This window comes from Halichondria panicea, chromosome 12 (genome assembly GCF_963675165.1).
Source record: "Halichondria panicea chromosome 12, odHalPani1.1, whole genome shotgun sequence".
Taxonomy (NCBI): domain Eukaryota; kingdom Metazoa; phylum Porifera; class Demospongiae; order Suberitida; family Halichondriidae; genus Halichondria; species Halichondria panicea.
This window is the reverse complement of record NC_087388.1, coordinates 3,665,564-3,693,290: the sequence shown is the minus strand read 5'-3', so window position 1 is coordinate 3,693,290 and position 27,727 is coordinate 3,665,564. Positions and strand designations below refer to the sequence as shown.

Here is a 27,727-nt window from a genome sequence, read left to right as displayed (position 1 = left end):
TTTTGCCACATGTTGAGCTAAATCGTTTAAATTTTTGTCTTGCCCAAAAGTTCATACTTTTACTCAATACGATACATGTATATCATAATTATATTATTACATCTTTCTAATGAAATAATTGATATAGACATCCATGTACAAAAATAGCACAACACCGTTGAAGATGTAAAGTCTTTAAAAATGCATTCAATATGAAATCACCGCAGTGAGCACCTGTACTGTTCTGGAACACATTCCACCAATCCTGTAAAAAAAAAGTATTCAGAGTTATATACATGTAGTAGTCGGTCAGTGTATTTGTGATTCTGAGCCTGTACGTATGCTTGCCAGGATACCAAAAGTGCTGCGATTGATATAGCCTCAAAATACAAGTAATTGTGGCAGATTTTGGCATAATTATTACATGTATATATAGGCTTCATAAAAGCTAAGAAACTGAACTTGCTTATTGCCTATAGAGTTCATAGATTGGGTATATTTCGAGGGTATAAACTTTCGCGGAATAGCAGCCTTTCTGCAGCATGCATGCATGTGATACTAGGTGTAAATGTTCGCGGTACATGCTTAATCAGCGAAAACCGCAAACATTAATTTTATACCCTCGAAATATACACGCTATACAGTATATGCGGCTTTACTTTGAGGCACTTAACTACACGTGCGCAAAACAGCAACGTGGAGCCACCCGTTTTTATGGGAATGACACCATAATTCATTGTAATCAGTGAGGCAGCATAAAAAGTTGTCTGCATATCTGACATGCACCACTAAAAATGCACCACTAAAATGCCACTCTCACTTGCCATGAATTTCAGTATCAGTTTGCCAGCTGCTACTAACGGGCGTCCTTGCTGTTACATGTATTATGCACTCTGGTTGTGAGACATACAAATAGGTCCTACACAACCACTGAGGGCTTAGCACTTTAGTGCTCTAGTTGTTACGTAGTGCTCTAAAATACCTTTCATTTCCATCCACTTTCGATTAAAAAGTCTTGCAAAATATCGCTGCAGAGAAGAAATAATTATTGTGAATAGTGAGTGCAATTACGTTACATACCTGTCCACTATCGCAAAGACATGTGACTATAGTGTGTCCTGGACCCATTTTCCTAGCAACCTGCAAAGTACATGGAGTCACAGAATCAAGCAGTACGTTAAACAACATCTGAATTAAAGCAGACACTCAAATAATTATGGCACCAGTATTATTGTTGTTTTTTGTACACATAAAGCCTTACAAGCGTAATTAGTGGTACTTAATTATTCACCTGTACAGCAGCAGCAACATTCAACCCAGACGATGCTCCCACAAAAAACCCTTCCTCGTGAAGGAGATAAAATGTCTAGAAATGTGTGTGTGTGGTGCAGGGGTGACGTGCATGCGTTGAGATTGAAACAAAAGACATGATGACTAATTAAGCACCAGGTCACTTCTTATACTCAACGTATACTGTATAGTTTACATTACACATAAAGCTATTTAAGCTATTTATAGTGGCCATAATAATTATGATGCTGTTATAAATTATGTGGACAGTCGAGCTACATTTGTATCTCTGGATTGCTGGTTGAGGTAACAAGCTTGGCCTTATGGACTCTGGTATGATGGAATCTAAAGCAATATTGTCTGGAGATTTTGCAGGTTGTACATGTAGTACGTATATAAATGGGTGGTCTGCTATAACTATGGGAATGGGAAACCTCAAGATAAAATTGCTCTCTAGCATTTTGTTTCAACAAAGTAATTATGCTTAATTGCCATATCAGTAAAATGAGTGTGTAAAATTACGGGTATGGATTAAAACATTCACAAACCATAGCCACCACATCAGGGTCCTTGATGTGTAGAGCATCGTCTATTGGGGCTCCTTGCATGTTATTTGTCACTCTACCCTGGCCAATTCCTGTGGGACCATAATTATTGAGAAATGATAATGAAACTGGATGCAATCAACGTTTACATAATCTTGTCGCAAGTAAACATACACTAGTAATGATTAGCAAACACAATTACAAGGTATTGTTGTACACCTTCCCATTTATAACTCTGGGAGTTGGGGATTTCAGATTGTTTATCATAGGTTATCAAATTTGAAACCGAAGAGTCTGTGGTAACAAAAATACACAAACACTCCATTAGAGCAATTGCAATCGATCGAGTGTAAGCAGCCACAACAGTGAACAGATCCTAAATTGTACGTTTGCATCACTAGCTGGTGGTACTCAAGGAAAATCGAAGTAAAATGCTTAGAGTTGCTCTAACTGTCTACATTGCCGCACTAATAACAAGATGTACTGGTGAAGCTCTTACCAATGCTCAGAAGAAAGATTGCTCATTCGGAAACTGTCTGAGTGAACGAAATGATTCATGTCCGCCTGGTTTTGGTTCTGAGCCATGCGAGTGTAAAGCTTTACAATACAATGGTATCTACAAGTGCGATTCAACCAGAGCATACGTTCTCCGAGGATACTGGGTTGGAAAATGTAGTGATGGATCAATTTGCACTGGCAACTGCCCTCTCGGATTCTGCACTTACAACGACACGTTTAATCAAGCACTTCCAGAGAATGAAGATGAGTTGGAGGAGTATATTTGTGGGAGCAGAAGACAAGGAGTGTTGTGTGGAGAATGTCGGCCGAACTACTCTGTGAGTTACCATTCTTACACTTACATGTGCACATCAAATACACTGTGTAATCTCGGGATACTGTTTTACCTGATTTCTGAGTTGATCCCGTTAACAATTATGTTCGTAGTAGTCATGGTTTCGAATGTAAGCTTTACATGTGGTGCACTGAATGGTTTCATACTATTTGCACAGTTGCAAGACTCACTAGCAGTTCACGGTAATGGTGTAGTCAGACACGTTCCATCCGAGCAGAAATTTGTCATAGCATTTTATAGACTAATTTATCGATTTTTCAACTTTGAGTTTTTTAGTATTGAACAAATGTCGTTCTGTCTATGGAGAAATGCAAAAGTCCTCGATGCAATGGCCTTCAAGTACGTGACTATTGCCTATGCCTTAGTACTGGTGCTCATTTGCATTTTTGTAATGAGCCAATCAAAAATTAGAAAGGTGTTCAAGTGCCTACGTCCTAAATCACTCAGATCTGCAACTATACATGGACTAACAACATTCTTTGTGATGTGCTACTCACAATGTGCCCGTGTTTCGATTCAAATCCTTGGACCCATGCAATTGTTCAAAAGAGGGCCTGAATATGCCGAGAGTGTGGTTTTTCGAAGCGGCCAACTTGAGGTATTTGAGCTCGAACATCTTAAATATGCTATACCGGCTATTTTGTTCGTTTGTCTTATGCTCATACCACCACCACTGATTCTTATCTTATATCCTTTATCGTATAAGATTCTTGCCTTATGCAAACTAAGTGAAGCTAAGCCTGTAAACTGCATCTCAAAATACATCCCAATACAGCTACTTGATTCCTTCCAAAGTTGCTTTAAGGACGAATTTCGCTTTTTTGCTGGGCTATATTTTTTGTACAGACTAGCTACGCTGGTAGCTTTTGTTGCTTGCAGAAATTTGACAGAGTTTTATACTGTGCTAGAACTGCTGCTAATCGGTGCATTAGCTCTTCATTCTGTAGTTCAACCATACAAGGAAAGATGGCACAATGTGGTCGACTCTCTGTTACTCGCTAACTTAGCAATTATCAACGGCATTTCTCTATATCATTTTATATTAGTAGTGGAAGGGACAGACAGCAACATTGAAGTCAACTACACACACTTTACAGTGGCTCTTCAACTCATACTCCTTTATCTACCATTAGTTGGTATTGCAATTGCAATTTGTCCAAAGATTTACAAGGTGGTGAAAATCATAGTGCTGCTAAAAACTTGATTCAATCCATAGAGAAAAGTTTAAAGAGTACCAAAAAAGTTACCGAGGAAGATCTACCACCATTACGAGATGAAGACAGTGAACCACGCTACAAGAGGCTAATGGAGGATGAACCATAAACAGCTGCCGAAATTACTGTCAACTGGTGTGAATATTCTTGTACATGTAGTGTGCTATTTCTGTATCCAGAATTTTGTACGATTGAGTATACCTTCAGTTATAGATGATCCTTCAGTTCTTTCAAGTTTGCCTTTTGTGAAGTAGCTGTAAAGAACACTGCCCTGCACAACACATACATACATACATAACACATGCATGCACAATAATTCTTTTATCAATATGCTGCCAAAGTGTTTAATTAGCATTGTACGTTGTTGGTGTATCGTATTGCCCAGGATTATTTCTTATTGAGGTTCCAGGGCCTGATGTTTAAACAGGAGCGGTATTCCATCAAGAGTGTGTTTATCATTTAGATCCAGATGTACAGGTTTTTACATCCTATTGGCTACTAAACACCTGGCAATAATCTTAATCAAGATAGGCACTTATTCAGATCCGGTGAAAATAAAACCAACTGTACTAGCTGCCACTGACGTCTGTACCGAATGAGCATACTGTACGTTACATATAATAATATAATTATACAGATACAGTCGTGTAAACTTAACTCCTTATTCTACGTTTCACAAATTTAAAGCATTTCAAACTTGCTACATGTATTCTCAACTTGGTTGAGCATTATAATTATACTCACATCAGGGTCTGCTAAGATTGCCTTGATTTTTGGATTCTTGCTTTTCAAAAACATTGATACACCAGCTAATGTTCCACCAGTCCCAGTAGCAAATGTCACAGCATCCACCTTACCGTCTACAAAGACGACATTGTGATGAATTGACATAATTATGCCTATTAATGGCTCTCCCCGCTCGCTTGTTTCAATTTTTGCTTTCCCAGGTAATCCTAGCAACTTGTAACATATTGCAATAGTATTTGTGGTCAAAGCAATTGAAATTTGATTAAAAGAGACTCATATTATGCAGACAATTAACAGACACCAACGATGCACCTGTTTGTGCCCAAATCTCTGGCCCTGTTGTCTCAAAGTGAGCTCTCCTGTTAGCTGTATTGTCAAACTGATTAGTCCAAACTGCATTGTCAAGTGACTCGGCATATTCTCTAGCCTAAATGGTCGAAAAATATGTAGTGGCAATGCTGTATATCAACACAGCTAGCTACCAATTCAATTTTACTAAACAACCGCTCAAGTATCTATAGACAAAGTACCTGATGATTATAGTTCTTGGGGTTGTCAAAAGGAACGGCAGGCACGGGTCTCACATCAGCACCAAGTACTTCAAGGGCATCAATCTTCTCCTATTGTAATGGCCTGGATTACATGTACCTTACGTTGTATACGTGTACATGGATGCATTAATTACACCCTGCTGCTCTGCTGCATTGTTGCTATTTTCCCTCACCCGGAAACATTCTATAGAGTCCCTGACACAGGACACCCAATACAGGCATGGTTCTGTTGATTATGTCAGGTATATGAATATTTTTGTCCACTCAGACATACATGTACATGTAATAGTTTCACAGTACTTAATTCATGTACTCGAGTTTCAAGCTGGTCATCACCTAATCTCAAATGGTGAGGGAGGGCATAAACATCCTTGAACGAGACCCGGTACGTTGCTTGGTAACAATTGTATACGTGGAATGCTAAATCTAATGAAAGCACCGTGGGTGCTGATGCCTCGGTGCAGGTGCCAAAGCTACATAACATAAAGCTACTAATAGCTAGTTTTATACACACATTGATTATAATTATCATGATGAACATTTTTAATTTTGCTGCATGCAGAATCCAGAATCACAGGGAAACTCAAAGAGTGGGTAATGATCGGCCATGATTGTTGTTAAAAACGATCGATGCCAAAAGTTCAAGTCTAAAATTAATGGCTGCAAGTCAGCAGAGCCTTGCAGCTCTCTTCTCACTCTTGCAGCTACCAATAGCTAGCGTTCTAGTGCAGAGCTAACTACTAAGTAGAGTAGCAACACTCGGTGAACAAGTTTTGCTACGGACTCTTTTAAAAAGGCTGCAATGGCATTCCAAGTAAGCAAAACTAGGTATAACTCGAGAACGAAGCTTTATTTTGCAAATCCACAAATACCAAGCCAAGAAAACATGACTAGAAGCCTATAGAAGCTCTTACTTGCACTTCATTGATCCTTGAGCAGCTGAAACAGTCTACACACACACACACACACAGACACAAACACACTATCGTATACCTCGCTTGCGCATGCGCACCGAGGCATAAAAATAGTAATAATAATAATAAATTCTGAGTTGCATGCCATCTCCCTTTCGAGGACGATACACTTGATAGTACCTTGGACTGTGTGTCAGGCATAAAGATGACACACTTGTAGCCGAGGGCATTGCAGATGTGAGCCAAACCAATTCCTGTGTTACCAGCTGTTCCCTCCACCACTGTGCCCCCAGGACTGAGTGCACCTGTTTGATATAGCAATAGCTGGAAACATTATACCCACTAGCACTGTTGACATTAGTCAACTACACAATCTCTCATATCATACGAACTGACCCCTGCACAATCACCTCATTTAGACTGACCTTTTTCTAATGCATCCTTGATGAGGTACTGGGCAGCTCTGTCTTTCACTGAGCCTCCAGGGTTCATGAACTCTGCCTTCACAGCAATGGTGCACCCAGTACTCTCACTCAGCTTGTTCAGCTTGATCAGAGGGGTGCTTCCAATTGAACGTGAGCATTCAAATGATGTGCACGGCCATAATAATTATTATACTAATAATCTTTGCAATTGCATGTGATTCTGACTAGTACGTAGATCTACACGTTTGACTGCAGACTCATTAAGTACCGTACTCTTGCGAAAATACGTCCACCCTTTTCTGCAACAGAACTTTAGGCTTGAGGGTAGGACAGGGTGTATTTTTGCGAAAACACATCGACCAATATTAATACCAGTGGTTCAATTTATCGAGGCTCATTTTCATGGTCTATGTTATAGTTGTGACACATGCACGAGTGCCACATGGGATATATTGGCTCAGTAGTGCATTCCTTTCGGTGTACACATCACTCCTTTTATAGGACAACTAGTTTCAACTACTTGTGGTGGCTGTGGAATGCTCCAGACGCATGAAAAACGTTTTCTGCCTAACACTGAATCTAGTATTATACTATAAAAGGGACCGTTTCAGGTTACTGGGTGGAGGGTGGGCTTTAGGTAACTTCAGCCATACTATGCCAGTATCTAGATAGTGGCACAGTTCAAGGCTTGACCTGTGCCATATGGCAGATATTGGCACAGTGTTTCCTTTGATCTGCCCACTCAAGATCAGAGGAGGTTGGACAGGGTCAAAAGGTCACTAATGAATCATTACGTGAGCTTATGTTTTGTGCAGTAAATTTGCAAGTGTGACTGTTTGTCGCGCCCTAATTCTTGTGATAAAATAGCCCCTTTATGTTGTACTGCTGCTGCAAAGTATAGCTACTGCGCCTCTCCAGAGAAACCGTGCAGTGCCTAAAAGGGGTGACCTCATACAAAGTTCATAATTCTGTCATGTGAAATTGACCGCTGACCTTTAGTTCCCAGAATGAAAAGGTGGCCTGCTGGCTAGAAAAAAGCTTGGTAAAAGTAGGTTCAATTTTCAGTAGGCGTATTTTCTACCATAAAATAATAACCCTTGCGCAAGAAGTTCATACAACAGTAAGGGATGGGTGTATTTTTGCGAGGGTAGGGTATACATACATGTATGTAATTATTGTAACTACAATTATAAGAACACTCCAAGAGACTTTCTTATCAGGATTTGTGAGGAGGGCTTCTCACCACTGTCTACCGTATAGCAGGTAATTTTCGGGGGACAAAATATTTGTGGTTCAGCAATATTGAGACATTTCGTGGGTAATATTTTCGTGGTTGGAGCTAGCACTGGAGGTAAAGGTAGGCAAGGTCGCTTCATTCGTGGGTAAAATATTCGTGGTCAGACCTTCAACCACGAAAACCACAAATATTTTGCCCCACGAAAATCACCCTCTATACGGTCTATTCGTCATTATATGTACAGTAGACTGTCGTTAATCCGGTCACCCTTGGGACAGTGCAGCTTGGTCGGAGTTTCAGAAAATAGCCGCGGTTTAAAAACGACCCTACTTCGAATCTAATGACGGTTCTGTCTCGAGGATAATGAGGATAATGAGAATCATTCTGCGAATTTTGTGTAGTAAATATCTAATTAGCAATCTGTGCCAAACCAAATGACCGGTATATCGAGGTGGCCATACTTCAGAGAGCCGGAATAGCGAGAGTCTATTGTGTTCTGAAAATGAATATCTTTTAAATACTTGCTATATATGTTGTGCCAAGTGGACCATTGCGCAATAGAATAATGCCACCAGTCATGAATAAAATTGCTGCGGGCGGTGAACCAGAAACCCAGATTATCACTTAATTGGAGTGGCCTAGTAAGGATCGAGGAACACACTCACTTTCCAACGACGCCTCTGAATCCCTCAATCATGGGCAGCGTCTAAAAATGAAAATGGGATACACCATATTAAAGGTCCTCGCATAATTATTGTATATGATATCCAGACTTCATGACACTGCACTGCATGCTGTAGCAAGATCTATACAATTGTCATGTACATGTACGTGGACTGGTTCCTTTATTTTCAGTCACAGGTTATGTACGTATAGCGGTAGTCTCGCAAGCAGCAGTCGAAGGGGGAAGGTCCTTTGACGGCTGCTCGCGAGACTAGGTCCTTTTTAGGGGGCAACCCTTAGCACTAATGAAGCGATCATTGACCAACTTTGCCTGAGTGCAAGCAAGCACCACACGAAATTGTATAAATCCACGAACTGACTAAAATAATAGTTAACCACGAATGTTTGACTCCCGGGAATTACCTGCTATACGGTACGGTACATAACTGTGGGTGTGCTTAACCATTGCAAAAGAACTTTACACTATAAATAATAATACCTGAAGATGCCTTTGTCCTCTTTGCCATAAAGCAGCAGGGAAGAACTTCCTCAAAACTATTCTTCTCAGCATATTTAACTTAATTAACAACCACTGTTAGTCTCGCGGGCGTACTTGATAAACACTTCAAAGTATGGCCCGCGAAAATAGATAATTGACCTAGCCTCGAGACCACGCCGATTAAAATACGTATAATCGCCGTGGTCTCGAGGCTAACATTGACCTAGACTACATGGCTGGCTCCCCGCCCACAACCATGTGGATAGAAAAATGAGTTCCTCCAAAAACAGAAAAAAGAAGGCGAAAAGTCAGGCAAGCAATGGCCATATAACTGTTCCTGATTCATCCAGTTTATCTTGTGAAGCAGCCGGGGATGTTCACAAAGTGTCAACATTTGAAGACGAGCTAGCCTGGTGCTTGAATCAACTCCAAATAGGTATACAGAGCAGTCATGGGGCCGGGGATATTAAACAGATGAAGACAAGTTACGAAAAAAACTACAAAAGTTTGATTTCAGCCAAAACACCTTTACCGAGGAAACGTCAGCTCATGAGAAGCTTGTTTGGAGATTACAGGTCAAAATTGAAGAGCCACCCAGTGATGTGTCCTCAACCTGGGATGGCCACTATGAAGAAACAAAACACAGACACAGGATGGAGATACTTCAAGAAATCACCTGCTTTGAAAGCCACCGTAGGAGGTGACTCAATTGATCACCAAAGTTCATTTTCGTTTGATTTTGATATCACTTCAGAGATGTTAAAAGATTAAATTCTGGTACAATTAATGCCTCACTGTCTATGATACCAGGCTGATGGGAAGAGGAAAAATATATGCTTTTCCCGTTCCCAGCGGTCTGGAATCGAGGCTATAATTATATATGCATGTAAACGTGACATGTGATTAGATATAGCTAATTGCAAAGTTCACTGCTGTATTGTCCTATCACTGAAGACAGTCCTGATAATGTCTAATGGCGAAACCAGTCTTGTACTTCCCACCAGCACCTAGAAAATGAAAAGAGCATCACGATTTTGTTATTATTATAGCAAGTGCCGGTATACCAAAATCTGCCACAATTCATATACTGTATTTACTTTATTTACTTGATTAAACGCCCAGGCGTTTATTTTAGATCACTTGCGCTTTAGAGGGGGCGTTTAAATGAGGAGGGCGTTTATTGTTATGTCTCCTCCAAAACTCTTGCACAGCAGCTGTTATTGTGCTCTTCTAGATCTTGGGCTGCTGTCTCAGCTTAAATCTATTTCTCAGTCAGCTTAAATTTAAGTAATAGGAGTGCCCTCTGTGTCGGTATCTCTCTCTTTGCCATCGATGCATCATAAAAAAGTATTTTTATTCTATGCTGCCACGTTTCCACGTGCTATTTCAGCTCCACCCACAGTGCCACGCCCCATACATAAGCAATTATTTAAGATGGGCGTTTATTGACAAAGACAGAGCTTTTACTCTGGGCGTTTAAACGAGATGGGCATTTATTCAAGGAGGGCGTTTAATCAAGTAAATACGGTACATGTATATACAGTGGTTTGCAGAACAGTTGTCATACTCAGATAGGCAGTAGGCGGTGGCTCTTAAGTGTGTTGTGGTTTTGTGGTCTTTTCACACTACCGTATAGCGGGTATATTTCGAGGGTATAAATTTTCGCGGATGGACCATTACAAAGGATTTCGCGGATTTTATTTTCGTGGTCTGAGTTCCCAGCCTTTTGGCGCATGCGCACATCAACATGAAACTTACCTCCACACCGTTAGCCTCGAATCTATAATACTGAACACGCCTACTATTCATAAATTTTCGTGGGTATAAATTTTCGCGGTACAGGCTTAATCCGCGAAAACCGCAAACATTTATACCCTCGAAATATACCCGCTATACGGTATAGACCTTTTACTCATGATCAATCATGACAGCAACTTTAAAAGAGTTTTTTCCCATGAACTACATGTATATGTTAAGCTGTACAACCTTTAATTAATCTTCTGAATAATTATGTTGTATATCTTCCCACAAAAAAAGTACTGAAAATTAGTAAAATTTAATCAACGCTGCGTGTTTAGTAAATTTGAATTGTACTATACTCTCTTCAGTGCTGCTCCTGCTGCACCATATTCAGAGGATTATTAAAAGTGATGGGCAGTTTAGCTCTTGACAGCAACTTTACAAAAGGTCATTCCATGATGATTCATGAGTAAAAAGGTCTAGTACATCTGTTTACTTGTACATGTATAGACTCATGAATCATCATGGGAAACTACTTTTCAGTACTTTTCTTGTGGGAAGGTATACATATTCATTAAAGGTTGTACAGCTCAACATACAGTTCATGGGGAAAAACTCTTTTAAAGTTGCTGTCATGATTGATCATGAGTAAAGGTCTATAGTGTGAAAAGACCATAAAACCACAACACACTTAAGAGCCACCGCCTGCCTACTGCCTATCTGAGTATGACAACTGTTCTGCAAACCACTGTACAATTAGGAAATGAACACCCCAATAAACACTACGTAACCAAGGCGCATAATTATATAAATATTGTGCACCTATAATTATTTCCTCTTTGTACGCACCTTGACACGACCTTTGTGACTTAAGACACTCTCCTGAATGCTCTTTGCCTCCGAAGATGTAATACCGCCCACCACAAAGATTAGTAAGGTTGGCTGATGAGTGGGGTGTGGTCGAGCAGAGCTCATAAACAAACTACAGAGGAACAGCAGATCAATACCTGGACAACACACCATTAGCACAGAATGTGGTGCTGTAGTTATAATTATGTCACCTGAAACTGGACTTAATGATGTTGCTCATTGAGCCCTGTGAATGGAAATCAACATCAGACAACTCAGGATGAGCAGGATTGAACAGTGCATCTGCTAGCTGAGTGAGAACTGGTGTGTAGGGAGTATGCCCTCGTGTCCTGTGTATATGCCTGGAAAAGGCAAATAGAACGTATTGACTTCATGTACGGATGCAGCATAATTTGCTATTGGGTTGTGCATGCACAGATTGCATGGCAATTACATACATACAAAGTGCTGTGACAGTGGTATTTCAGCCTACTTGAACTGATTCAGCTCATTCCTGCACTCTCCTATTCCCTCCATAATTTTGAAGATAGAGCTCAATTTACCTTGAACCTTCAAGCGAGAAGCTGATCGGTCTGAAATAAAATTCATTACTACATTAGGCTCAACAGAGAGTTCAGAATTGCTTGCGTATGGGTATACTAAAGATTTGAGTAAAGAAATTGTACGCAAGGAGATAGGATAAATACACTCGGAAATGACTTGCAGGGAGTGTTCTGCCTTACAGGTGTACAAGAGATTAAAATAGAACCGTCTGAGCAAGCATAATAAATACATGTAAATATAATAAATAACAATGTGCAGTCACATAATTATACCTATCCCGAGCGTTGTGGTTATGAACTCTGTGTCAGAGTCTCTCCATTGCAGTACCAGCTCTGTAACACTCTCCTATGGGCAAACAATTAATTGTGCAATAATAGATCATTATAACACGTAAATGCAGGACTGCGTAAATGAACTACGTACTATTTCAGGCCAAAATTCACAGCAGCACACTACGTGTAATGCTAAGGAGAGCACTACTATACACTGACAGATGTGTGAGGAGTGTAAATAACCTGTTAGTAATTTACCTTCATTTGGTCAAAATCCCTTTGATTTTCCACACAAGTGTCACCCAGCAGTGAGAACATAGCAACACAAACTGCTAGCAAAGCACTGAGAGGCAGCAGGTCAGCTTTGGGTGATCCTTGGCTCTTGACCAGATCAGTAACTTGAGAAATGACACTGGGTAAACTAGGGTCACTAGCACATGATACTAGCACCTGTATAACCAAATAACACATATGTACATATAGGATCTGTTCAGTTTGTACAAGTACATGTAGGTATAACACGGAAAAGTTTGTACAATCATTATGGCGAGCAAACAACTCAAGCGTGTGGACAGGGTGTTCACTGACCTTCTCTATACTGGCCATTTTGTCCCAATCTTGGCTGGATGGAGCTTCAAGAGCCTGTACCACAGCACATGCTAACTGCAGCACCCCCCTTTGTGACTCGTATGCACCAGGTTGCTCCCTGCACACACAATCAGGAGATTGCATCATCACTAACTGTTTTATAGACCTTAGCCGACAAATTTGCTTTAGTTCCATTGTTAACCATTCGAAAAGCCACCTTAACTACAGTACGAAACAACTTGTGTATTTCACAAATTTGTGGCATTCTACTCGCTAGATTGCACGTACATGTATGACATCTGGTAAGAGAAACGTATAGGAAAAAGGAATTATTGATCTCTGAGCACAGCCTGCTGGCAAAACGAAGTTTTACCTGGACGCAAATAGACTGAGAGCACTACCAGGACCACCATTTGAATACAGTACGCACATGTGTTTGCTCAATTAAAGCTCAACAAACAAACTAGTCACAGTCACACAGTCAGTGTGTATGGTTACTGGATCTCTATTGCTACGGCTAGTATTTCATCTATAATTATTCATGCCATGATGCACTGCACCTGAACTGATGCAAGAAAGCCTTGAGTTGAACAGCTGAAGGTCGAGCAAGCTTGCCAGTGAGTTTTACTGAGAGCCCTTCTTGGGAAAGAGAATCCAACAGACAACGAGACACTTCCATTAGTGATTCCTGTGTGTATGCAAACAAGTGTTGGTCTGCATGTACGAGTGTGTCTTACTTATGCATAAGACAAAAAATGTTAGTAACCGTTGCCACATCCACTATCTTGTGTGGCAAACGCATGTTATGTACCCAGAAATGGTAAGAAAGTACCGTATTTACTTGATTAAACGCCCGGGCGTTTAAACGAGATGGGCGTTTATTGTTGAGTCTACTCCAAACTCTTGCACAGCAGCAGTTTTTGGCTGCTGCCACAGCTCTCTGACTTTGATATACGTGGGCAAGTGCACATTCGACGGTAACACAATTGGTTAGGAATTGGGGTTCAGGTGATTTAGTATCTCACTTTCTGCCTGCTGTGGACTAGACTTTTCAATAGCTGTTGAGCTCTATCGTCATTCGGTTGTGCCAGACTCCCTCTTGCCACACCTTTCACGCCCTCACAACCTACCACTGGAGACATGTCCACACAGACATCGCTACTGGTGTGAGAAGGTCGAAACAGTGTCTTGAGTATCCGGTCTACCAGAGTGTCTGATTGGTGAGTGGTGGGTCCAAAAAGATCTAGGGTTCGATCCACTAGGAGAAGAGAGCAACGCTGGGTAGCAACCTGAAAGAGAGACAATCGATACATCAGTCTAAAAAATATATTCTCAGGCACAGTTGTCAAGCCGAGATGATAGGATAACATTATGTTTGTAATGTTTATATGCTTATAATTATGCTACGTACATAAAAACAAACACCTTTCTCCTAGCTTTGGCCTGTGGAAGTGCTGCTAGTTGACTGGCAACCAATCTAGACGTGTATCCCAATGAGAACAGCTCCTCCCTAGTATTCATGCCATCAAACAGACTGTTTAGAGACTCAGCAAGACTCTGTACCGTTGAAGAACATTTTGGTTAGCAAAAAACGTAACCTACGGTTAAACATGTACACTACTGTACATGTGCATAGGCTAATAGCGTACATGTACCTGTACCATACACGCACAGTATCCATGTACTGTACCTTTAACTCCATTTTGAAGGGACGTGTCAGCATATCAAAATCAACCTGTCCCAGATGCTCTAGAGAACAATTCATATCACCCTGCAGTACAATAATTAAAAGCATAAAAGAGTAGGATATTACACAAAATCAATGTACATGTAGCAGCAAAAGATTGGGAATTGTGGTGCATTCTCACCTCCTGAATGCATCGGGCCATAATTTCCTCAATAGCTGAGGGCAGTAAGGGGAAGAGGCTGGAGTTGGAAGGTGTAATCAACAGTCCGGGACACACTTCCACAACAGATAGAGGAAGATGACTCACTGACACACGTACACCTGCCTATGGAACCCGGAGCAAAATTAAAGAATGGGGATTACAGCAACTCAATTCTACAACTCAATTCTACCAACACCGAGCAAAAATAAATGGTATAATTAAACACAAGAAATAGTCTGATTTCATGTCAGATGCATGACTGCACATTGGAAAACTGTAAATAATTTGTCGCAACAATTCTAAAATTCTTGCCTCTCTGTTGATCCACTTTCTGAGTAGAGCCTGGAACTCTCCAAAGTGTGAGTAAGTGCCGTCTACACCCCCACCAGGCATGGGTGTCCACTGGTCGTGGAGGTGTTGAGAGTGGGTAGTGAAGACATGACAGTGAAGCGGTTGAAGGTCAGCGAGGAGCTGGTTTATCCTGGTGCTGCACTCCCCAGTCAGGAACGACGTCACCACAAACACTACACAGGAGTAAGGTGCCTGTATCGAAGAATTATTTTCACATAACAGGATAAATACGTTTAAACACGTCTGCTGTATGACGTTTAGATTTGCTCACAGTAGCAATGAAGTCTTTCGCTATAGAATTGAGTTCCTTGTAGATACTGTACATTCCTGTACATCCGTCTAACAACTCCAGTCCCCCAGCCCAATGTAACAGCTCCGCTGCATTATCATCCACAAATACAGCAGCATCTCTACAGACATCAGCAACCTTTCTCCAAGCAGAAATAGATATATCTCGTTGTGAGAACGCCATCACTAGATTCTCTCCTAATTTATACGACCCACATGCAAAGGGAATGTGGTAGTAATCATTAGATCTGAGAGTTTACATCTATGTCTTTTTTGGTAAAGATCCCGATTAAGGTTTGCATAACGACATTCTCAGCATGGCAAAAAATGGCTGAAGAGTGATGGCTACTAATTATGTCTTATGTCAGTTGTTATATGAAACATCTATCGTTAATTTGTTCGAATAATGGGAGAAAAAATATTATTTATCAGGGCCTATAATTATCGTTGTCTGTAAAATAATGATCTCATCTATTATTGTGGGTATAAACTTATACATAGATCCAGTCATGATATTTATACTTTCCCTTGGTCGTTCCGTGGTTCCCAGAATGTTCGATGTGTCCTTGATGTTCATGGCGTTGCATGATTCTGGTTCAGCTTGGCAACAAGAGCAATTAAGGCCAGGGGGACCACTGTGGAATTGCCATTGCACACCAGTTCATGTACATACCCCGGTACTCAATCAACAGTCATGGTGGTGAGTAACTGAACATGTGATCAATTGTTGCAACATCTCTACTGTTGAAACTCATCTATGTACGTAATCAAAAACATTGAAATATATTGAGACTAGGGCTAATACATAATAGAGTTGAGTGACCGACTATAAACGTTTCTGGTTCTCCGGTTGAATGCAGTTTAGTCACAAAACAAACAACTGAAGCTAACTACTCAGTCGTAAAAAACCGCAAAAGAGGCTTAACAAGGCCAGGATAATCAACTGGTTTGGACCGAAGTGTTTCAACAAGGTCAATTAATGTTGGTGGATTCTGTCCTTCATAGTCCAGCCAATATACCAGCACTTCAGTGAAACATTTGTCAATTTGGCCACGATTTTGCTCACGTATGACTTCCACAGATGTAGGATGGAGACCTAGTTGGAGGGCTACGTGATACCATTTGCATCTAACATCCCAAAGTAATTTTTGTAAATCGGACAGGTGCTTCTTCTCAAGAGAACCTAAACGAATGTTTTTACATTGCTTATTATATTTTGATTAGTGCATAAAATATTTACCTTGAATTGAATTGTAAGACGTCATTGCTCGTTCTTTAATTTCAGATGATATATTAGTACTCACTGTCTCCTGAAGTGTGAAAAATGTTCAGTCACATGCAATCATTAATGATAATAATTATTAGAACTTACAAGGCTTTTGCTTCCAGCTAGCACACTGCATGTGTCCAATATAGATTGCACCGATTTGTAATTTATGTTTTTATTCGATGATCTCCACTCTTTAAGTCTTGTTAAGACTGCTCTCTCTTCGGCACAATCATTGTGTGCTAGCGCAAATAATACATCTTTAAATACACTATCAATTTTGGTAGTAGAATCTGACGAAAATAGAGCCAATATAGTTGATTGAGGTACACGAGAGTATACCTCGTACGAGAGAAGGTCGGTAAGCAGTATAGATGTACCATCTCTACTTACAACTGCTGGTAAGTGCTTAACAACTGAACGAGAAACTTCTTGTAAACTAAACTTTATCATTTTAGAGCTAGGCTGAAATGGAAATTGCTTCAATTCATTTGGGGCTATGAATGATTCGGTTATCGGAACATGAGGGCAAAACTCAGTCAGGCTTTCTCGAATCATCTTTAGTATTGATGAGCGCATGATAATATATTTTGATGATGCGTGCATGCTCCTCATTGCAAAAATCATTGAGCAGGCATCTTCACCCATTTCAACTAGTGCTTCAATACCCCACCGTGTCCCCCAGCAGATTCCATTCTTCCACATTGAACACTTACGTTCTAGTGAGGGATTAGTAGGATTTACTTCATGGGGCTCTTGCGCTAAAGCGAATGCGAAAGCTATTCGAACAATTAGTGTTACAAAAAATCTTGGTAGCAAGAAATCCGTGCTATTGCTTGGTTGTATTGTCCACCCAAAGAATAATTTATAACTCTCGTTCTTTCTCCATATATTAGCAGATGCTTGTGCTTGAACTAAAGATGGAAAGAAGTAGTACACTTCGTCACTGCTAACGGCGTTACATGTAGATATAAGCGAAGACTCATTAATGGATACCCCATTGGTATCATTAAGCATGCGTATGGTGGTTTTATCAGTAATTTTGTGACACAGTTCCATTCGAGAAAGGAAGTTTACTATCATTAATGGATTGATGTCAGAGAATTTTTCGCAAAATTTTTGGAATGGGACTATCCCCGTACTTGAAGCAAGATTATAGCCTCCTAACACAACAGGAGCAAAAACAGTGCCATTTACTTGCAACAAAAGAGCTTGCTTGTCTAGGACCACCCAGTCTTGAGAGTGTGTTTGTAGAAAGAAAATGTGCCCGTCTTTCTCAAGAAGTGTGCATAGTTGTTGGAGGGGTTTCTTTGAAATTGGTAAAAAAATTGCTAAATCATCATCTGAGTCTTGCATTATTTCTTCGATTTTCAGTTGAATGTCTTCGAGGGAAATGACTTTATTCTCTCGAAAATTATCCAATAAGAACACAAAGAAGCAATGTGCAGTGAAGTTAACACCAGCAGTTTGAGCTGGATGGCACAACTGCTGCAAAGACAGAGAAAGTCGTCTGTAAGCAAGAGAACCAGCAAGCCTACAGTTCATTGGAATAAAGTCAAAACATTTGAGATCCTGGAAAGCCTGACGTGTGAATACCTCTCGTATTTGTTTCTCACATGCAGTAGCTTCAGGATCTTCACTTTCATCAGCATGGCTTCCAACAACTATAACTGGCACCTCTGATATTTGTTCTTTAAAACCATTAGCAAGCAAGGCAAGCCAATAAGCGGTAGAGCAACAAATACTGGGTTTGCATATGTCTATCACAATGATTACAGCATGAATGTTCTGAGCTTCGGAAATAACAACAGAATGGCTGCTATGAAATTCTTTGTGACCAGCAAAATCATAGAAAGTTACCTTGCCATACTTTTTACTATCGAACTCATGAGGACAAATGCCAATAGTATTGAGAGAAACTGAGTCAATCACAGGTAAAGTATTTAGAATTCTCGATCTTATATTTCTTTTGGTTTTCAATGCCTCGACAAGGGTTGTCTTACCAGCGGAGTGCTCCCCAATGACAAGCACAGTTGAGCGGGTCTGAAGTGGATGTTTGGTTACCTTAGATTTTAGTTGGTATACATTTTCTGGGATTGCACCGTTTGTAATCAACAAACGAAACAATTTTTTGTCATTGGGAGCATATGCCATAGGGGTGAGGCCATTGATATCCTTGGCATTGGGATCACAAAACTTATTGCCGAGCAAATATTCAACAATGCTGATATCACCTCTCATACAAGCGAGATGTATCACTGCCTGCTGGTTGTCATTAGTCAAGCAAGGGCTAACTTTATGTTCTTCAATTAAGTACTTGACACAATCAATATGTCCGTTAGAACAGGCAATATGAAGAAGAGTATCTCCATTTTTACCCATTATTAAACTAGTAGTGTGGAATTTGGAAAAAATGTACGCCATTATTGATAGGTGGCCACTCGTACAAGACAACATCAGTAGCAAATTTACGTCAACTGTATCTAAACTTGGCAACCTGTCAACAAGTACCTCAACACAAGCAAGATGTCCATGTGTGCAAGCCAGCGAAAGTGGGCTTGATTCTGGATTTTCAGTTAAACACCATAAGGGGAAATTTTGTTTCGTACTTTCACACGGCGGTGTTCCATCACAATGAGAATTCTCGAAATAGTCTAACAATACTTGCAAGCATTTCGTTTGCCCTTTTATGCACGCAAGTTGTAATGGTGTAAATCCATCAATATCTTTCACTAGTGCATGGCATCTCATGTTTAATAATAGGTGCTGAGCAATTAGTGCATGCCCTTGAACAGAGGCATGATGAAGTAGTGTACGACCCCTCCTATCAATGTCGTTTATATCTACAGGCAACTTTGTTGACCTGTTGAATCGCGATAATTGTCTATCGAAGACAATACTCAGCAAGTACTTGAATACTGAAAGGTGTCCTTTAATGCACGCTAAGTGGAGTATAGTCTGATTATCATTGTTTTCTATTGTAAATACACTGTTGTCTTTCAAATTCGGTACAAGAACTTTAAGGCACTCCAAATGACCATTTTGAGTTGAATAGTGAATAGGAGTGTTGCCAAAGACATCTTTGGAAATCGATGTACTACTGTCAAGCCTCACAGCCAAAAAACGCACAAAATGATGTAGCCCATTTATACATGCCAAATGCAACGGTGTTTGGTGCAACTGATTTCTTTGGTTTGGTTTTACCTTTTCATACGAAATGAGTTCTTGAAAGCACCCGGAATACAAATCAGCTTGATGTATGTTGGGAATGCATAAATGAAGGGGACTGTTACCATTTTCATCTTGAATGTTTGGGTTACAGTTGGCTTTAGTCAATAGAAAGGCAATGGAACTGTAACGTCCATTAAAACAGGCCAGATGAAGAGGAGTTCGCTTTCGTACATTCAAAGCGTTTATGTCTATTCGACCACATTCAAACAACAATTTTAAGCATTGGGTATGTCCATTACGGCTTACAATATGCACAGCAGTATCTTTATTATAATCCGCAAAACATGGATTACAATTTGACCGTAGCAAGTGATGGATTGTATTGATATGCCCTTTTTCGCAAGCAAAGTGTAATGGTGAAGTGCCATTATCATTAAGTACATCAACATCCACATTTCGCACATCAACAAGATAGCCAAGGCAGTCCAAATGGCCTTTGCTACATGCAGCATGAATTGCGGCATTTCCATTTTTCTTACTTCTAACAAGTGGATCACAATTTAGAAGGTTGACAAGAAACTTCACTATTTCTGGTCGTCCTCTAAGGCATGCAAGGTACAAAGATGTGTGTCCTCTGTGACTAACTTTGTTTACGTCAACTTTTCCTTTCAAAACTAGAGTTTTGACACACTCTATATTGCCGTATTCACAAGCATAATGCAAAGGGGTCTCTCCATATGAATTTACGAAATCACAATCATCGACTGCATTCACTATGTATTCCACAATGTCATTATAGCCCTTAATGCATGCAAGATGCAAAGAAGTACATTGATTACTATCGACAAGTGATAACTTTATACCGTCGAGAGTAAGAAGATGCTGCATACATTCCAAATGGCCAGCATCACAAGCAACATGTAATGGAGTCCATTTTCTCCAACCATGTTTCTTACAAGGGTTTGAACCCTCAGCCAGTAGATTTTTCACTTTCATTAGTTCCCCAAGTTCACAGGCAGTATAGAGTTCAGTATCACCGGTACTCATCCTAGAAAATCAGTAAACAGTTATCAATGTACAGAGACTGTACGAATTATATACTAGCTACCAATAAACGTAATCCAACACTCTGAGCTGGTCAATCAGTAATGACACAGGAAGAATTACCACACAATAACCTAGCCCCGCTCCCATGCTATGCACTTATGCTAGGTCACACAGAGGGCAATCATTCCCAGGATGCAGGGGTATTCGGCGAAGTAAGATAATGAAATCACCGCGAGTGCTGATGCCTCAGTGGAGGCACATGCAGATATCATAAGGCAAACAGAGTGTGGAACATTCTCTTGTCAGAGCAGGATGCTGGAGGGCGACATAGATTCGAAGCTAAGTACTGGAATCTATATTCACATCACTTCCTGTAGTACCTATGGCTTCCGGTAAGCAGTCATTTCATGAGCACTGTGCAACAAAATGCTTTTAGAGGCCATTCCACGAAATATAAGTGCCTCGAAAATTTCGCGCTATGTGGTTTTACACATCCGTCCTCTAACCACTAACCAAACAGCCACTTAGACGTAACGGCTGGCTTGCGAGACTACATTGTACCTATAAAATTAATATCTAATGGCTTGCATGCATGCAGTCTAACCTCAAAACTAAAGATGGTCAACTTGTTGTAGATTACGATCATGCATTGCATGTAGTGATGTGTCAATTTTAAAGAGAGAGGATTCGAGGAATTGTGACATAAATCTGTTCGGAAACTGTTAAGTGTTTGGTTTAATTATCATCTCGCTTTATGTTAGCTATGAAACGAACTGGAATAGAGAGGTTTACCGAGGTACTATAATTAGTTTAGATGCCCTGAGCCGCTGGTTATAAAACCAGGCGTCTATATGTCCAGCAGGGGCTTAGACTAGCAAGCCAGCAATTATTGCACGTACAAAAGTGACTCTAACCATAGATAAAGGAAAGACGAATTGGCAACGGGCAAAAAAATTCGTGATGTGCTACATCATTGGAATCATGCTCCATGTACAGTAGAACCTCGGGCACCTTGGTTCCAGCATAGATAAACGAAAGAAAGGGATAGGCAACGCCCCACGTGATGCTAGGTAAATGCAGTGTGTGACGTCACACCCTCTGGTTGGAGGTGAGTTGCGCTCAAGGACACAATGATCCCTATATCTGCTTAGTTTTCTCGTAGGGAGCCTAAAAGAGAAATTCATAGCAATCAGGCATCATGCACCCAGCACTACTGATAGCTACAGCTGCTATGTTAGTGCCGAGATTTCTTTTATTCAGCTTGATTTGTGTGAAAAAACACCAAATTGTAAGCTTGTGTACCTCTATCTCCAATATGAAATAATTTTATAACTTGTACGTTTCACAGAATTAAAGTGTGTTTATAACTGCATGGAACAAAGCATATTTTCCAGCTCATAATGCAGTGAAGTAGTGGCAGCACCATTTGTCCGAAGTCCAGAAAGTTTGCGTACCTCTCCTGCTCTTACTATACATGGTAATCTAGTTTGAAGTGCTCTAAGACACAGCTTAGGTATTAGAAAGTGGAACACAAGTATCTTTATCTGTCTTGTGTGATCGAAGAGATGGCATTTGAAGGACTTGGGAACAGACCTGTTATGGCTTGTAGAGAGTACTGACACCCCCTTTGAAGCTCATTTCCTCAACACTACCCACTTAATGATAAACAGCCAGCGATCATGCTACACCCTACACCATGTACCAGTAATGTGTAAACAGAATATAATTCCAGTTTGGCGTGTTATTACTTCGTAAAGTAATAGACACCCGTTCTAAGAGGCTATAATACTAATCTTACGCGCTTTTGCACTTCATTTGTAGAAAGACGGTACAAACCAAGTTACTTTGTACAAACAAAATGTAAAATAGTGATGACACAAGTCACTTCCATTAATTAACTTACTTGTCCGTACTCCGTATGCATGGGTGTCTAGTCAATTAATCAGCTTAATCGCCAGGTAATGAAGAGACTGCAGTAATTTCTTTGCAGGTTTATCTTCTGTACTGTATTACACGGTGCCGGTGTAAGGGTCACCGTGCATGTTTGATGCACTTCCTTCATGTGACCCTACCCCTCTATTAGCAACTGATGCAGACTGATTATCCTGCCACGCCCATCTAGTTGGTGTGAGATAGAGGGGCGTGTCTCGATCACGATCAGAGTGGGAACCCAGTTTGTCCGTAGAGCCAGTACAGTGTTAAAGAATTGAACCGCCACAAATACAGACCACTTTACAGTTAGCTAGGTAAGTGTATTAAAATATTGCTGTCTACTGTAGACTCCATTGTTCGCTGTCGATGTCACTGTCATTCGGTACATCTTGTTAATGAGCCCCACCCCTTTTTATGTGCACTATAGTTCTGCCCATTACATCTATTGACATGATCTAGGGCTCTGAATGTGACAACTATAAACAGAAGATGGCCAAAGTACCAGGGATTGTCGTGGGTCTCGCCTGCATCACTGCAATCCTATTTCTGCTCTCAGCAATGTTTCTTCTGTCTTCTGTTATCGTATGGCTGTCTGTCGAGTTCAGTGGTCCCTTACCTTATATTCTGGGTTTTGTTATTGGAATTCTGTCATTATTTGACGCATTCACTGCTATTCTAATGATCGGTATATCACACATGAGAAAGTCGTTGGGATTTGTCTTCATGATAATGAGTGTTGTAACGCTACTTGCAAGCATTGCATTACTGGTGCCATACATTTTGTCATTCACAACATTCTGCAGCGACTGTGATCAAATTGAACTGACACAAGAGTGTGTGGAAGCATGTAATGATGAGTGCTGTTTCACGAACATAAGCATGCCTCTGGCAATCATCTTTATTGCTTGCTCAGGTGTAGCACTTTTGTCAAGTTTGCTAGGTTTTTCTGTAGCTGTTCCCTATATTTGGTACGCCTACACTGGTCACACTAGTAAGCAAAATTAGTGCTATTTATTCATCACTAACATTGGTCCTTCGTTTTTTTAACCTTAGGTAGTATACTTGATTATGCTGCTATTATTTTCTATTTTCTAGATAGATGTTGATTTGCACAATGTCCAATGTACAAAATGTTAATGTATTCATTTGATTGATGTTTACTATTATGGTAACCATAGATAGCAGTAAACAACATTCTGCACACACCCACAATAATTTATTGTAAAATTATAGCATGCCTGTGATTACAAAATGATCAGCAATGTAGTGGAAGCTTTCTGCACAATTGTTTGCATGGAGAAATTATGATTGACCTTGTTACTAAGAAGTATGCCGGGATTAATGGTACTGCTCAGCAGCAGCTCTCATGCATGAGACAGTGCTGGTTTGTAGCACACTGGTACACAAATATACCTGTCATGCCAAAATTCTGGCTCTGCTGCCATTGGTAGGAAATACTGTGGTAGATTATGAGAGATCAGCAAGGGGGGTTATTCTACCAGCAGCATGTCACAATGAGGTGTTTATTCTAACCACAAGTTTGGTGTGCATTGTCCACTGTCATTTTGACAAGTTCAGGAGAACTGCCTCTGACAAGATTGCATAGTGCAACTGGGTACTGAAAACAGTACTATATACGTACGTGGTATGATGACACAGTTGCAAGAGAACCGATAAAAATGAAAGCACCGTGGGTGCTGATGCCTCGGTGGTAGCTACACAACATAAAGCTACTAGAGTGACATAAGTTTCGCGAGTATTAATTTATGGAATGAGAGTAAAATTGCAAAAATATGTACTCGCAGATAATTGGAAAATGCAATGAATTTCACAATTAATTTGAGCAGCAAAATGAGCTAAACAGTGAGTGAATACGTCACCTTAAGGTATTAATTAGTTATAATTTCTCATGATAATTCTTGCATGCAGGCAGAATCCAGAATCACTGGGAAACTCAAACAGTGGGAAATGAAATCGACTGTGAAAAAAATTGATGAATATCATCTAAACCATGCACAAACAGAGTCAAAATACACCACAAAAGTCACTTAAGCAAAACATACTATGTTTTGCTAGATCACGTGGCCATTCTGACCCGGACCACTAATTTTTGTTGTATATAATTATGCCATAATTATAACTGTGTTTATAATGTTTAGTTACGGGATTTTAGGACATACTGCAGAGGACTCAGTATGCTTAGAGATAATCGACTTGTTTAACAACTGGGTTTCGAAACACCCTTCAATAAGAGAAGAAATAAAACCGTCTTTCTTAAAATGGCTCGGCTTTGTATTCCACCGCCTCTCTCATCGAGTACCCACATTATCAACCACCCCAACTGGACGTTGTCGGTCTGATTTCCGTCTGAAAGGTCTGAAATGTTTATAATTATATATACAGCTACCATCGTCCTTTTTCACACCGTCTTCCTCTTTTACACCGTCTTCCTCTTCCACACAAAATCCGTAGTACAGCATGACTAGACCTGTCCAGGTCAATGAGAACTGCTTCATTGCTTTTGAAAACATAATATGTTTTCTATATAGCCTTAAGTCATTGTGAGCAAAGCCAGCTTTGTGCAGTGCTTTCTTAATATTAACGACAAAGTCCTTCAGACAAGTTTTTGCCTCTTGAACTGTCATACAGTTGTGAAGAACCTTGTCATAGGAATATCTCACGAACTCTTCTACAGTTAACGGTTCTAGTAGAATGAATTGGGTATTCGAGACTTGTTCAAGTGCTAGAGATTCTGATTTTTCAGAGATAAGGTGGAGAGGAGCAAATGATTGATGGCTATTATTTCCTTGACTTCGTATACGAATTTAAATATTTTGGTATCTGTCTTGGCAATTATATGTGTCTTAGATGGGATTTGTTCTCCGTGCACTGTACCATTTTCTTCAACTCATCATCATTTAAATAATTTGTCAAACAAACTTGGTGAAATACATTGAAGGGACTTTTGGGTTGTCATAACGTCAGTAATTCTCTTGAGTCCATCCTTGATTTCTCGATACACAGTCACTTTCAAAGTAAAACGAAACGAATCAAATTTAACCTCTATCTACAATGCAGTCTTTAAATTTACCATTAGGTAGCGCAAATGTTGTTAACCTAGATATACTCCTATCCGAGTAGCGGAGCAGCCTTATACCCTAAGGCGGCCTTAATTGTGCATCATTTCTTCGAATTTGGAGCCTTATTTTACTTCCGCAGATAGACAGAACTTCATTTTCTCAGCTCTATAACATCTGGCCTCTGTGTGGTTTTTGAGTCCAGGGCTGAAAGTGTCTTTAACAGGGGTATCTTGCAGTTGAATTTCACGTCAACGTCCAGGCCAACGGTTTTAGCTGTGCTGCAAGAGCGTCATCAATTTTGTGCTTCTTTTTGAGATGGTTCTCAATTTCTTCTTTCGTCCCAAGGCCAATCTTTTTGGCAATTTCACAAGTTGTACAATTTTGGCGTACGCCGTGGAAACCCACTCGTGTAAAAGAAAAGGTTCTCTAGAAGTACTGTATGGGAGGACAGATATATATTGTGGTTTACTCTCGCCTAGCAAGGCAGGCTCTCCTTTTTCTATGTCTCTTCCTTCCTTCTTTCTTTGTTCGTCCAATTCTTCCCTTACTTTCTCTGTGACAAAGAACGAAGATCCTGCGACGGAGGCTATACAGTAGCTGAACCTTTTACCGGTAACCTCCCACAGGCAACCAGGTTTCATTGAAAGTGCATTATCGAAAGTTTTTTTACTCTTTTATCAGGACTTGTGTGCTGAGGTCAAACTCCAGGACGGTTCGCTGGTCTGGTCTACTGGGAAGCTGGGAGTGGTGGGAGGGTGGAGCTTAAAGCCGCCAAATCTAGAAAAGCCCCATTTCCGGTTAATATAGAGCACTTTATTAAATTTGGTTAATAAATGTAACAACTAACCAGCGAAAACTTGGATAGGCTATGTCGCTTCCAGTCCGAACAGTGATCACTTAAAAAAAACGGCTGAATAATTCGATTTTTAGCAGAACGTACCGATCCCTGTTTTTGCCAAACTACACAGCTAGAGCTAACTGACACAAGCTGAGTAAAATCTAGACAGAGTGCAGTACAGGGTGGAGCAATTTTATAATCAGGGCACCTTCTACAGAAGAGTCAGAGCTGGTGTTTTTAAACAGTTTTGGAAAATCGAATTATTCGGCCGTTTTTTCAAGTGATCCTGTTCGGACTGGAAGCGACTTGGGCTATCCAACTTTTTGCTGGATAGTGATTACATGGCTATCTATTAGTGTGTCCAGTAGCTTGAATCAATCTTGTTTTGTTCGTGCAGTACACGCCCATTTTACCTGACGCACTTTGATGCCAGACAGAGTTCGGCGACTTACTCTACGTACACAGCTCTCTATTTAAAGAATCTTGTCTCTTCGTTGTAGCAGAGATAGAGTAATAGCAGGGATTGGCAACGGGAGTAACTCACGTGATCATTTCACATTGATTTCGTATTGACTTCCTCTCAACCATCCTTGATGCGCATTATTTCCCGGCACAACGCCCGCGAAACGAAGTAATATTACAGTAGAACCTCGATTATCCGGACACCTTGGTTCCAGAAGCTGGCCGGATAAGTGAATATGCCGGATAATCGAATAGATAAACCACGCCTTGATCCACCCACTTTATTGATGAACAGCAGTGCCACATGTTGTCTGCGCATGCGCAAAAGAAAAGCAGGCATGTCTCCATGGTAACAGCTGAAACGCGCATGCGCATTTGAGGGACACGCCCATTTTCTGAATTATGTAATCTGATTAAAAAGAAAACTGCCAAGCCGGATAATCGAGGTTCCGGATAATCGAGGGCCGGATAA

At 40.4% G+C, this 27,727-nt stretch overlaps 4 protein-coding genes across 6 annotated transcripts; 1 reads left to right on the top strand and 3 right to left on the bottom strand.

The window, feature by feature from the left end:
* Positions 1-31: 31 nt before the first annotated feature.
* LOC135344719 (uncharacterized) lies at positions 32-9,076 on the bottom strand. Of its 2 annotated transcripts, XM_064541968.1 has the most exons (13): positions 8,918-9,076; positions 8,421-8,461; positions 6,519-6,655; positions 6,274-6,398; positions 5,159-5,248; positions 4,941-5,055; positions 4,626-4,741; positions 4,083-4,152; positions 1,818-1,906; positions 1,271-1,345; positions 1,060-1,119; positions 962-1,007; positions 32-244 (listed from the first exon to the last, which is right to left on the bottom strand). In XM_064541968.1, exons 1-13 carry the CDS (start codon positions 8,987-8,989, stop codon positions 198-200), a joined length of 1,083 nt encoding a protein of 360 aa, XP_064398038.1. In that variant the 5' UTR covers positions 8,990-9,076; the 3' UTR covers positions 32-197. The 2 variants fall into 2 exon arrangements, with proteins under 2 accessions (XP_064398038.1, XP_064398039.1); XM_064541969.1 differs by lacking the exon at positions 8,421-8,461 and having other exon boundaries at positions 8,918-9,023.
* On the top strand, positions 2,138-4,209 carry LOC135344714 (uncharacterized). The gene has a single exon (XM_064541953.1). The coding sequence runs from the start codon at positions 2,246-2,248 to the stop codon at positions 3,869-3,871; it is 1,626 nt and encodes a 541-aa protein (XP_064398023.1). The 5' UTR covers positions 2,138-2,245; the 3' UTR covers positions 3,872-4,209.
* Positions 9,077-9,626: 550 nt separating the features above from the next.
* On the bottom strand, positions 9,627-16,017 carry LOC135344711 (sec1 family domain-containing protein 2-like). Of its 2 annotated transcripts, XM_064541949.1 has the most exons (14): positions 15,442-16,017; positions 15,132-15,362; positions 14,799-14,942; positions 14,621-14,701; positions 14,356-14,487; positions 13,956-14,219; positions 13,491-13,618; positions 12,931-13,048; positions 12,601-12,792; positions 12,343-12,415; positions 12,000-12,099; positions 11,719-11,868; positions 11,507-11,639; positions 9,627-9,924 (listed from the first exon to the last, which is right to left on the bottom strand). In XM_064541949.1, the coding sequence occupies exons 1-14, from the start codon at positions 15,640-15,642 to the stop codon at positions 9,844-9,846; spliced, it is 2,028 nt and encodes a 675-aa protein (XP_064398019.1). In that variant the 5' UTR covers positions 15,643-16,017; the 3' UTR covers positions 9,627-9,843. The 2 variants fall into 2 exon arrangements, with proteins under 2 accessions (XP_064398019.1, XP_064398020.1); XM_064541950.1 differs by lacking the exon at positions 9,627-9,924 and having other exon boundaries at positions 11,525-11,664.
* A 161-nt stretch (positions 16,018-16,178) lies between these two features.
* On the bottom strand, positions 16,179-23,008 carry LOC135344704 (uncharacterized). The gene is made up of 4 exons (XM_064541939.1): positions 22,847-23,008; positions 16,831-20,944; positions 16,699-16,768; positions 16,179-16,641 (listed from the first exon to the last, which is right to left on the bottom strand). Exons 2-4 carry the CDS (start codon positions 20,941-20,943, stop codon positions 16,349-16,351), a joined length of 4,476 nt encoding a protein of 1,491 aa, XP_064398009.1. The 5' UTR covers position 20,944; positions 22,847-23,008; the 3' UTR covers positions 16,179-16,348.
* Between the last annotated feature and the right edge of the window lie 4,719 nt (positions 23,009-27,727).

What these genes read in the sequence shown, in the direction of transcription:
- LOC135344714 (XM_064541953.1), top strand. Translation starts at nt 2,246, where the DNA reads ATGCTTAGAGTTGCTCTAACTGTCTACATTGCCGCACTAATAACAAGA.
- LOC135344719 (XM_064541968.1), bottom strand. Translation starts at nt 8,989, where the DNA reads ATGCTGAGAAGAATAGTTTTGAGGAAGTTCTTCCCTGCTGCTTTATGG. An exon ending in ACCCTGATGTGGTGGCTATG is followed by an intron (nt 1,346 to 1,817) that starts GTTTGTGAATGT and finishes ACACATTTCTAG; the next exon opens with ACATTTTATCTCCTTCACGA. An exon ending in ATGTTGCTGCTGCTGTACAG is followed by an intron (nt 1,120 to 1,270) that starts GTGAATAATTAA and finishes TGTACTTTGCAG; the next exon opens with GTTGCTAGGAAAATGGGTCC.
- LOC135344711 (XM_064541949.1), bottom strand. Translation starts at nt 15,642, where the DNA reads ATGGCGTTCTCACAACGAGATATATCTATTTCTGCTTGGAGAAAGGTT. An exon ending in AACCACAACGCTCGGGATAG is followed by an intron (nt 12,100 to 12,342) that starts GTATAATTATGT and finishes ATTTTATTTCAG; the next exon opens with ACCGATCAGCTTCTCGCTTG. An exon ending in ATCATTAAGTCCAGTTTCAG is followed by an intron (nt 11,640 to 11,718) that starts GTGACATAATTA and finishes GTTCCTCTGTAG; the next exon opens with TTTGTTTATGAGCTCTGCTC.
- LOC135344704 (XM_064541939.1), bottom strand. Translation starts at nt 20,943, where the DNA reads ATGAGTACCGGTGATACTGAACTCTATACTGCCTGTGAACTTGGGGAA. An exon ending in TAGCTGGAAGCAAAAGCCTT is followed by an intron (nt 16,769 to 16,830) that starts GTAAGTTCTAAT and finishes TTCACACTTCAG; the next exon opens with GAGACAGTGAGTACTAATAT. An exon ending in GTCTTACAATTCAATTCAAG is followed by an intron (nt 16,642 to 16,698) that starts GTAAATATTTTA and finishes ACATTCGTTTAG; the next exon opens with GTTCTCTTGAGAAGAAGCAC.